At 32.1% G+C, this 12,559-nt stretch overlaps 1 protein-coding gene across 1 annotated transcript; it reads left to right on the forward strand.

Annotated features, from left to right (window-relative positions):
• Positions 1-6,903: 6,903 nt before the first annotated feature.
• LOC149165900 (aquaporin NIP2-1-like) lies at positions 6,904-11,530 on the forward strand. Its single transcript, XM_089432417.1, has 6 exons — positions 6,904-7,166; positions 7,296-7,461; positions 7,794-8,018; positions 8,100-8,294; positions 10,852-10,913; positions 11,020-11,530. Exons 2-6 carry the CDS (start codon positions 7,300-7,302, stop codon positions 11,273-11,275), a joined length of 900 nt encoding a protein of 299 aa, XP_089288543.1. The 5' UTR covers positions 6,904-7,166; positions 7,296-7,299; the 3' UTR covers positions 11,276-11,530.
• The last annotated feature ends 1,029 nt before the right edge of the window (positions 11,531-12,559 follow it).

Consider the following 12,559-nt stretch of genomic DNA (forward strand, 5'->3'; position numbering starts at 1 on the left):
CCATTTTTATAAATGTGTGAAGATTAAACATCTTTTCCTATATCTGTTCCCAAATTGGACGGAAACATCGTTTTCTATATCTGTTCTCGTTAACAATGGCATATATTTTATGGGTTATTATTTATATGCGATACCATTTTTATAAATGTGTGAAGCTTAAACATCTGTTTCCAAATTGGACGGAAACATCGTTTTCTATATCTGTTCTCTTTAACAGTGGCATATATTTTATGGGGAACATATAATAGGTCAACATCATTTTCTATATCTGTTCTCGTTACAGTATGTTAAAATTACTACTGACTTGAGTTTCTCAACCCTGGCAGGGACTACCGCTACGGCGGTGGCTCCCTTATTACTATGAGTATTACATCAACCCTCCACTGTTGAGCATAGCATAGTACTTGAGGAACATCAAGAACATTGTTACCTAGGAGAGTAGCGTGAAATCATTTTTAATTTACTTTTATTATGATTTATACTATATTTTATTTTTTTTAATTATGTAAAAATAATCTATTGAATAATTAAGAGTATATGTTTCCTCTTAAAAGGTTACAGGGTCAAAATCAAAGGGATAAAGTATGTATGTCTTTTGTATATTTAGTAGTCAAATTGTTGCACGGAGATGGGTTCTTTGTCTCACAAACAAGTGGGTAGGAGGTGGGTCCCTTATCCCACAAACAAGGGGGCCTCATACACCAATTTGGTATATGGCTTGGCTGTGACCTTAAAATTATATAATAATAATAATAATAATATATAAAAGATATAATTGTTTCTAAAAGTGTTTTATAATCTAATATGAGAGAGATGTTGTCCTTGAATGTTACATTTAAAATAATGAAATAATAGTTATATAAAAATTCAATTTAAAAAGTCTAGTTTTGTGTATGATTGTCTTCAACTTTGGAGACATGTAATTACTTCATTACTCAATATGTAGTTGACATGTCACATCTAAAAATAATAATGATATCAAGATATTACGTAATTGAAAGCAAAGAAATCCCAATTTCTTACGAGAGACATGTGTAATTCATTTATTATTCAATATGGAGTTGAGAAGTGACATCTAAAAATAATATTGATATTACACTTATGTGCAATTATATTCACGTGACAAGTGGGGTGTGTTGATATATATATATATATATATATATATCCCAAAAAATTAATGTCAATTATAAATAAAATAAATTTAGTGTAAATTATAAATAAAATATTATAATGTGCATATTAAGTAATATAATTGTATATCTACTTCCTATATAGAAATAAAGTAAATAAAATTAAAAAATTGTATATTTTCGCTTTCTGAGAAAGATGTGTACTTAATTCTTTTTTAATATTTTAATATTCACATAGAAAGATAAATAAAATGTTCTTATTCCATTAATATGTGTTTTTTCATCCAAGATATGAGGGAAATTTGTAACTTCTTTAATTATATATATATAACTTTGTATTCATAGTAAAAAAAAGTATTTACATTGAGATCTTGAGCATTAAGTTCATATCTCTCGAGCAATAGCTTCACTAAGCTCCCTAAGAATCTCCATCGCAACAAAAACTCCATTAAAACAATACTATTCCTGATTACAAAAACTGAGAATGAGTTTGCAACATTACAAGTGCATGTCATGAAAACACGAAGAACGAAGACCACCATAAAGAAAGAGAAGATCAACCATTGACAGAGAGAAACTTTTTCATCAAACTAAGTTATAATATTCAATAACGACTTCTACAAAATACCACTCCATCTGTACTTCTCCTTAGAAGCCACCCATATATGTCCACATATGTCTATCACGAGCAGTAAAACATGGATTTTGATATCCAAAAATGCATATAAAGTTCCCAACATAAAAAAACATCCACATACTTAGAGGTGAAGGCATACATAACTAGCAAGCCCAAGACAAACCAATTTGCAAGTATATGATGAACTAGGCTGTGAGTTGCAAATTGCAAGTTACAGGTGCATATTATATGAGTGAAAATAGAGTACTGACCACATGAATTATATGATGGTAACACATCACCAAGTAGCATGGAAAATAAACGTCCACCAAGGGACCTTGAAAGCATTATATCAACAAAAACAAAGAGAGTCCTTCTCCTCCAAAATATGTATAGACAATCCATATGAAGAGTCATTCTAGCTACTCTATTCACCACTGACGAGACCATAAAATTCCATGAAATCACACACATGAGACAATAATACATGATTTTATCACAACATGACGAGATAAGTTGACTATCATAATAACTGTAGTTGAAAGACATTTGATCAAAATTAACAACAAAAAATTGAATTCTACCATCATTAATCTTGATCAAAGAAAATAGTAGTGGGAGTTTACCCATGATCAACCGAAGGATCAGTAAGGTCTCCAAAGGTAGAGTCACTCACCAGAAAACCTTCAACACGAGCCAATCGAGATTCCACACTATCCAAATAGTACCTGAGGTTAAGAATAATTCTTTTGACATCATTTAGTGAAGAAAATAAATTGTAGGTCTCAACTTGTTTGTCCTTGAATATCAAGTGAAGCAAGTGGCCATTTGCTGGTATAAAGCCAACAAATTCATAAAATGAAGTCATTTTTTCCTAGATCTTCCAGGGTCTAGTACCCATTTCAAATCCTCCCCATCACCTCAAAATCTAAGTGATAAGGGTGGTCCTCAACCTCTTTTCACTCCAGTAGTAAAATCTCTTTCTTCACTTCCAGAGGAACTACATCGAAGAAAGTGGTCATAGAGTCGTAGGCAAAGGGTCAACTTCTCTTTGTTCCGACATTACCTCCTCTGCCTCGCTTACTACACATCCTCTTCCTAGGAGACATGAGAGTGATTGCCAAATTAAGAACACTAAGAACAAGAGAGACAACAACCCCTACCTCCAAAATAAGAAAAGGGACAAAATACACCTCCCTGAAAGCTTGACCTGAGAATTACCAAGTCATCTCCAAAAATCATACATAGGAGACTATTCAGTTAAATTTTCAATCTCCCTACAACACAAGGACATGACAGAAATCCCCTACCAAAAGAGAAAATCTTCAGAGTACAGACCAAATTTAAAAAGACTATGACAACACGCAAAACCCTTATCTCTTTAAATTGAAGACAAATTAAGAGCTAATTGACCAAATAAAACCAGGTCAGTTAACCAGAACTCCAACATAAAAATCGTTATCCCACTACCATTATAAGGCAAACACCATGAATAAAATTAAAAGAACCCACAAGTCAAAAACATCTTGAGAGACCAAAGCAATAGGGATACGACCTGAAAAACATCTTGAGAGACTAGAGCAATAGAGATACGACCTCAAAAACATCTTGAGAGACTAGAGCAATAGAGATACGACCTCAAAAACATCTTGAAAGACCAGAACAATAGAGATACGACCTCTAATAACCCAGACAAGGGAAGTAAAAATGATTACCTTACATAAAACATACCACCATTCCAAACGAGAAAAAAAGATAAACGCACCCAGGTTCGAAAAAAATACCACACCACTCTAAGCAAACAAAAATATATAAAATATTCACCATAGCCAACCCTTCCCCATAACTTTCGATTTAAAATTGCAAAATTGGTTGCTTGCACTCTCACCTCAACGAACCCCTCTACTGCATTTTTTTTTTTTTTCCGAAGGTGGCAAAACCTATCAAACTCAGGTGTCAAACCAACAGTGAGGACAGCCATCTCTGGCTGCTATCCGCGAATGTCGGTTTGACTCATCACCGTTATCAAGGAAAACCACGCCACCTGTAATAACCCGCTGGTGGTCCGTAAGGGAGCATGCTTTCACTCCTGCCAGATGCCTCTGGGTCTTGGGCCGTTAACCTGTTTCCTTACGTCCGAGGAAGACGAGCTCTTAGCCAAGCAGAAGCAGTTTTACGGCATACTCCTCTACTGCATTTTTACAAGCGTGATATCCACTTAATCATATATTTCTTTAATTATATTAATAAATCTAAATTTATAAAAAAATAAAAAATAAAAATTTAATTTTTTTAAAAACAATCCAATTAATACAAAATAAAAAATGCTTTGACTTCTTACTAAAAATTATTGATACGGGTCAGGTTGGGTGGGTGGTTTTCCACCTAATTTGGTGAATTCGATTCATATTTTAATTTAGATGTAAAACTGCTATTTCAACATTGTAATTTTAAATTATTTGTGGTTCTTAATTTATTTAAGATGTTGAAAATTTTTAAATTATTTGTGGTTCTTAATTTATTTAAGATGTTGAAAATTATAATTATGGCAAACTGTCCCTTAAAACATTATTTATTCATTAAATTACAATGTATAGGTAGCAAATTACCTACTTTTGATTTGAAATTTGAAATCCAGTAAATTTAATGGACAACAGTGAAGTAAAAAGCAGAAAAGTGTAGAGAAAAAGAGGAAACTCTTATTTTCAACTCTATAGAAAAGTAAATGCGCTCTGACATGTGAGGTAAATAGCGCTCGCCCTCTCTCTCCACGTTGCTATCTCGATTCAATGCTGTCACTCAGAGGACGCCCTCTCTCTCCACGTTGCTATCTCATTCACGTGCTGTCACTCAAAGGGCGAGCGCTATTTGTCTTGCATGTCGGAGCGCATTTACTTTTCTATAGAGTTGGAAATAGGAATTTCTAGAAAAAGAAAGGAAAGATAAGGTGATTGTCAACAGGTTCAGCAATATTGGTAAAAGGTTAGCCAAATGTCATTGTCCACATAAAGATCACTGACAGTGACCCGTCTGGAGCAGCTAGGCCGTACACTTCATTTCAACTTTTCTTATATAAACCATGTTCTCTGTATTAGTGGCAACAGTTGATTGAAACTCCTGGAATGGACACTTCACGCGTTATATCGAACTTGCTAACAGCTGGAAAGGACTTTAAATATTTCATTAACCATACACTATTTATTTGTCATCTAATAATTTAAATAAAAGCGAAATGATAGTTTATATTAAGTGAGGAAATGGTACTTTATAGCCATATTTTTTATATTTTAAAAGAGGAAATGCTATTTTATAGCCATATTTATAAAGCCAGGTGTTCGTGCGGTGGGAACGTGTACGCACATGAGAGTTTCCTTCTCGCTTAAGAAAAGGTTATAGGGATGGTTACCAGAGTTTATAATTTTTCCCATAAAGTTATTATTTTTTTTGTTTGTTCGTTAATAATTAGGTTATTTAAAAAAAAAATGATTATAAGAGTGTTTGAATTAATTTTTTGATAATGGAAATGGATTCAGCATATTCAAAAATTTTAGGGCACTCAAAATATCGAAACTTAATAGCTTAAATTTCGCAAAATTTCTGCCATTTTTCGTCAAAAACATACTGAAATTTCCACTATTTTCTAGTCAAAATTGTAGCCTAATTAAACTATGCTTAATATATATGTGGAGAAGGCATGTCTTTGTCATAACTATGACAGTTTTAAAATATGGTGGCGAATAAATAATTGTTTATATGGCTTTTTATTTTTATTGTGGATTTTTGAAATATTTTAAAATCCCAAAAATAAAATTAAGCTTCAAAAATAAAGTTAAAGAATTAATTTCTCAAAATTCATAATCAAAATAAGTTTAAGTGTTTATATTATTTTAGAAATTTAGAATCTAAATAAGTTTAAATTATTTTTATTGTGGAATTTTGAAATATTTTGGAATGAGAAAAATAAGATTAAAGTTAAAGAAGTAACTAAAGAGTAAGGTTAATGAATTAATCTCTCAAAATTCATAATTAACATAAGTTTTAAGTGTTTATATTATTGTAGAAATTTACCATCTAAATAAATTGAAGTGTTTATATTAGCAATAGGGTTTAAATGGTTTAACATTGCGAAGTTCAAATCATATATTTGTTGGTATTGTATATCGAAATAAGTTCAAAGTGTTTATATTAGCAATGAGTTTAAATGATATATATTTTTTGGTATTGTATGGTTTTGTTTCTGGATGGAACAATTTAGTTGTTTATGGAGATGATAATTTTTCCACTTTTCATTAGAATTTAGTCATTTTTTTCAAAAAATCTGATAGTATGAGTGTTTAATATTTTTTTTATAGTGAAAATGAATTCAGCATCATCAAAATTCCATAGATACTCAAATCCTGAAAATTGACAACAATAACTCGGATTTCTTAAAAACATTACCAAATTTTGTTAAATATCTTGTCAATATTTCCATTATCCAAGCACTTGTTATTTACCTCACTATATATATGGATTCAGCGCCCTGAAAAACTGTTAGGACATTTTGATTGTGCAGGAGTTACCTATCAATAGTGTGATTTCAATAAATTCCTGCCGTATTTTAGAGGAATTAGACCGGAAAAACCCGCAACAAAATTTCCAAAAAATCTCACTAAAAATAATTAATATTTTATTTTATATTTTGAAAATAATAACATAAAAAATTTAAAATATTCTAAAAGTTTATTGGACTTTGCTTGGTACATCAAATCTCTCAAATATTTTGGAACTTACAATCAATGGAGAGAAAATATCTGAGATCTGACACAATTGTGAGCACAAATTGCTAGAACCAGTTTGTGTCCTGGTTTTGGATGCAATAGAGAATATACGATACATATATATATATATATGCATATATATATATATGTATACCATATATATATACCATACAATAATCGACACAGAGGATACTTTATCCTGGGCCTTTTTCGCCCGTGTTGAATATTGAACTTTATCAGTAAATACTGACTGATATGCATATATATATATATATATACCATACAATAATCGACACAGAGAATACTTTATCCTGGGCCTTTTTTGCCCGTGTTGAGTATTGAACTTTATCAGTAAATACTGACTGATATGCATATATATATATATGCACACATATATGTATACCATATAACTATATATACCATACAATAATCGACACAGAGGATACTTTATCCTGGACCTTTTTCGCCCGTGTTAAGTATTGAACTTTATCAGTAAATACTGACTGATATGTGTTCACTGCCGATTCTCAGGTTCCCTGAAATACAGATATCGGTCCCCAGCTTCCGAACCAACGAACCCATCTCCTTGAGGGTTCTTGTGATCCCAATATATTAATTTTTCAACACATCTCTGCTGTTGATCTCTCAGTTTCTCAGATCGTAAATTCCTGACTTTAGATAATTTCTTTGTACTGTTATATCCAGTGATTGAGCTGATGGACTTGCTAATACTTTTATATAATTTCGCATGCTCTTATAATCTCCATGAAATAATTGATTTATGGTTAGGGAAATGGATGCCGAGAACGACTCAAGTCAGCTAATGAATATTTCGGACCATGAAATAGAAGACCAAGAGACTGCAAATGTGAAAGAAGGTTCCCTATTTTGTGAAAAATGTAAACAGTGCCCTGAGGGATGCATGGATTTTGTTACTCGTACTCTACTTCAAAAGGTATGCCTGCCGATTCAATTTACTCTGCCATCTCATTTTACTCTTACCACATATTCATCTTAATTCTCATAGCATTAAACTTTTAATCCGGAACAAAAATCCTTATGGGTAAATTTTCCAATAATTGTTTTATGAACCCCAAGATTATTAAGCTTTGATGGGTAAATTTTCCAATAATTGCTTTTTAAAACAAAGATTATTAAGCTTTGAAGCCTGAATAGAAAACCCCAGTATAAAACCCTAGTATTATTTCATTACCATGGATTCAATCCGTTTGCCCCAGTATAAAACCCCAGTATTATTTCTTTACCATGGATTCAATCCGTTTGCAGATAACAGCAGAGACAATTTCGACCTTTATTCTGGTTTTTGTAACATGTGGTTCCTCAATATTGGATCACGGCAGTCACCCATTAGTGTCAGAGCTTGGGGGTTCTATAGCTTCTGGTTTGATAGTAACTGTCATGATATATTCAGTTGGCCACATTTCTGGAGCTCATATGAATCCTGCAGTTACCATTTCATTTGCAACAGTGAGGCATTTTCCATGGAAGCAGGTGACTGTATTCTCACAATCTGAGTAAATCCTCTAGTCAAGAATTTCAATACACAGATCTCAGTAGGTTCTTGATGTGCAGGTACCGCTTTACATTATAGCCCAATTGGGCGGGTCAATAACAGCTTCTTTTGCACTGCGTGTTATGTTTAAGCCTGTAACAAACACGGGTGTAACTACTCCTTCCGGGACAGCGCTGCAGGCCTTGGCAATGGAAATCGTGGTATCGTTTGTGCTCATGTTCGTTACCTCAGCAGTTGCAACCGATAGCAGTGCGGTAATTTCGTTTTAACAGATACTCTATATAGAACCTCCAAAGAGTTCATCAGATGAGTCTCTAATTCTCCTTCGCTTTCTCTATAGCCCCTTTATGGAAAACTTCACACTTTGGCTTTTTCAATCGTCTAGGCTCTTTCCAGAATTAGGTGTTGAAATAAACACTACACCCTTTGTATAGCTGGAGGTTTGCTGTTACACCAAAACTTGCAGGTGTTACACCAAAACTTGCAGGTGTTGGTAAACGTTTCAAACCAATAACTAAGATCCCCGGGTGGAAATTATGGATTCCATAGAGGTGTGGTGATTCTTCCAACAATGGAGACTTAAAATGCCTTAAGTACAAGAGTTAGGAATCAGGGGAAATTTGCAGCAAAATCCATCTAATCCCTGCGTATAATTTGGGACTAAAAAGCGCCTAGACATTTTCGCTGGAATCAAAGGCACAAGGTTTTTGTTGAGGCTTGTCAATGGGCCATAAATGTATGGGGCTGTATATGCTCACTGTTAGGCTTTGGTAGGCCAGTTATCCAATGACCATCATATATAATCTTATGCATTTATGACCCATGAGCAAGCTGGTTATTTGTTACCTTTCATTCATGCTTTGGTTTAACGCTCAAAAACATAGTTACCAAGTTCTAATTTGAATGATTAACCCTCAAGATCATAGTTACCAAATTTTAATTTAAATAACACAATAAAAAGTTTTCAATTCTAATATATTTTGACAAAAGTAGATCTTTAAAACTGGGATTCCTCTGGCTTAATTGATTTGGATTATATATTGTTTTATTCTTATTCTCATCTTTTTTCTTATTCGTTTTAAATTTTGAATAATATATGATGTTTGTGTTTTGCTCATTTCTTTTTGATTAGTTTTAATTTTTGAATAACTTTTATCTTAAAAATACAATTTAGCAAAAACAAATCACATTTTCTCATAATGAGAATATATTTAGAGAATTAATTAATTTTTATCAAATTAATTAATTTTCACATTTTTCTCTAGCATGTTATCTATTTAGAAAATCAGCTACTTATCAAATTAATTTATTTTTACGATTTCTCTTTTCTGCCTCTCAAAACAGAGTGAAGCTGAAAACAAGAATTTTTTCCAATTACTTCCCATTTTTGCTTCTTCTATATGCATGCCACTATTGATTTGTATTCCAGCCATCACTAAGCTTTGCATACTATGCATTGAGAAAATCAATTACTTCTTATCAAATTAATTTATTTTCACAAATTTTCTGCTTCATTTCAACACGAGTGAAATTGAAAACTGGGATTTTTTCCAATTGTTTCCCATTTCTTATCCTTTCATGTGCATGTCATTATTGATTTGTATTCCAACCACTAATTCCCTCAGCATACTATCCATTTAGAAAATCAATTATTTTTATAGAATAAATTTATTTTCACAAATTTTTTCTTTTCCTTTTTTTTGTAACTTATTTTCACAAATTTTCTCCTTTCCTTTTTCCCTAGGTTTCAAAACAAGAGTGAAATTGAAAACTGATTTTTTTTTTTACTTCTCATTTCTTGTCATTTTATAGGGTTTCAAAACAAGAGTGAAATTGAAAACTCAAAATTTTTCATGTTACTTCTCATTTCTGGTCCTTTTATATACATGGTACTCTTGATTTGTAATCAAGCCACTATTGCCCTTAGCATACATACCATGCATTAAGAAAATTAATTACTTTTTATCAAATAAATTTATTTTTACAAATTTTCTTCACTCCTTTTTACTCCAACCTTAATCTAAATTCCAGCCACTATTGCCCCTAGCATTCTATATATTTAGAAAGTCAATTACTTCTTATCAAATTAATTAATTTGCACAATTTTTCTCCTTTCCAAACAAGAATGAAATTGAAAACAGGAAATTTTTCAACTACTTCCCATACTCTTGTCCTTTTATATGCATGCCACTATGGATTTGTATTCCAGCCACAATTGCCTTTAGCATACTAAACCATAGGTATTCAGTTAAGCAAGATCAAATTTCATCAAATTATTTGATGACATAATAATTTAATCATTCTAAATTTTTTTATAAAATCTGAAGATATTGAAAATTTAATAGTTTTCTCTTTTTATTTTGTAGAGAATCTCACAATTTACATAATACTTCATAACACAGAAATACCAATTGAATTATAACACAGAAATATCAATTAAAATATCATCCATAAAATTTAGTTGAATTCTTTTTATCATTCAAATATTTTTATTAAATAAAATTATTTTTAATTAAACATTTTAAAAACATAATATATTTTATTTTCCCTAATTTAATAATATATAAAATTTATTATTATAAAAACTCATAATATTTTAATTTCAATATCATAATAAGCCTAATTACATTTTTCAATTTTTACACCATTTTATAACATATTACCGAGTCACATAACACCTTTTATGTATATGCATCTTTTCTGGAGGACAGGGAGAAATACACTTCATCTCTGAGGCAATAATATGTCCATATTGGAAAATTAAACTTTCCTCTAACAATGAAGCCACTGTTTGAATTGTAAACCATGCAGATTGGAGAGCTTGCAGGGATAGCAGTTGGATCGATGGTGATGATAAGCTCCATCTTTGCAGGGTGAGATGCTTCACCTCGACCTTTGTTTCAGTATTATTATGAAGTAAACGTAATACAATTTTTTTCTGTACTAAAGGAAACTGAGTAAAATTAGTGTTGTTGGCAGACCAATATCTGGAGGATCGATGAATCCAGCGAGGTCTCTTGGTCCAGCAATAGCCAGCAATAACTATAAAGCTATATGGGTATACTTCGTTGGTCCTATTGCCGGAACACTAATGGGCGCATGTTCATATAGTGTCATACGCCTCACAGAAAAACCCTTGCAGGCTATATCTTTCAGACAGACATCGTTTTCAAGCTTGGGTCGGAGTCTAAAAGTTGGGGACTCAAAATCTGCCATTCGAAATGGTCTCCTATAGCCATTTTTACCCAGAGGATCTCAAGTTTTCAACCATGAGAATGATTGGACACGATTCTTTGGTTTTGTTTTAACAATTGGTGTGATGTGTATGGTAACAGGGTGGAGTGAAATCTAAGCTGGTTGCAGTTGAACTTGATAAGTTACACTGGAGAGGGTTAAAAATTGAATGGTAAAAAATGTAGGTTTGTATATTTGAATATCATAATTTTATTCTGTATTTTGTTATTAAATATAAATTATTATTATTATCTAATTTTAAGGTTATGACTAAGTCAGATATTAAATTGGTGTATGAGATAAATTTTTTATAAATTTTAGTAAAAACTTTAGTAAAAACTCATACAACATAAATAATAAACCATTCAAAGACTTTGAAATTATAACCCCTAAGATATCATTCATTTCTTTTTGCATTGGAGTCTCCCCTATTTTTTTTTAATCAACACATGGTTGTACGTCTTATTTTTATTTTATTATAAAGATTTTTAATTTGTAAATAAATTTTGTTATAGTTTATTTGTCTAACTTACAAGAACCTCTCCCACTCCAAAGCTTATATATTTCCAACACTGTGCACACATGTGACTGAAGTGGGAACTTTTCTGTTACCGCAGCATCACACACACAGTGTATCCATATAGCATTAATTTCCATGTTGTATGGTGGTTTGTAGATGAAGGGGCATACTTAAAGAAGGCTAGAGGGCACACCACTATATCTAAGCTTCCATCATTATAGGCACATGCATGCATGCACAAGCCATAGATGAGATAGGATGAGGTTATCCTTAGATTCTAGCTCTACAAGATCACATGTCATATTTAAGTTAATAAAAGAGGATGCATGCAGCTACATGTGTTGGTTTCCGTTTATTAAGCAGTTTTCTAATTCTATCTTAAGTCTAAGTTCAGTTAGGTGCATGCATGCAGATAAGGAAGCAGACCCTAGGAGGATGCATGCTTGAATTCCTCTTATCATCTCCAATTGAGACATCATTTTGCATGTGTCCAAATTATGTGTCCTACTCTTCTTCCCAGCCTATAAGGAGGAAAGCAGGGGTATAGGTTTACTGGTTCAGTTTTCTATTCAGGAAAGGCTATAACAGAGTTTTCTACGTCTCCACTAACCATAATATCATAAGTAGTAGACATAATTTTCTGATCATTATATCTCTTTTAAACTTATGGAATATTTTACTAGAGTTTATAGATCTACCTCAACATTTGTAGCACATGGAGGGTTTGTCTCGTACAAAGGCTGTACTTCATAAACGGGCATTTTG

Source organism: Pinus tabuliformis, chromosome 5_1, assembly GCF_031772625.1.
Source record: "Pinus tabuliformis cultivar Carrire ecotype Pingquan chromosome 5_1, CPIR1, whole genome shotgun sequence".
NCBI classification, from domain to species: domain Eukaryota; kingdom Viridiplantae; phylum Streptophyta; class Pinopsida; order Pinales; family Pinaceae; genus Pinus; species Pinus tabuliformis.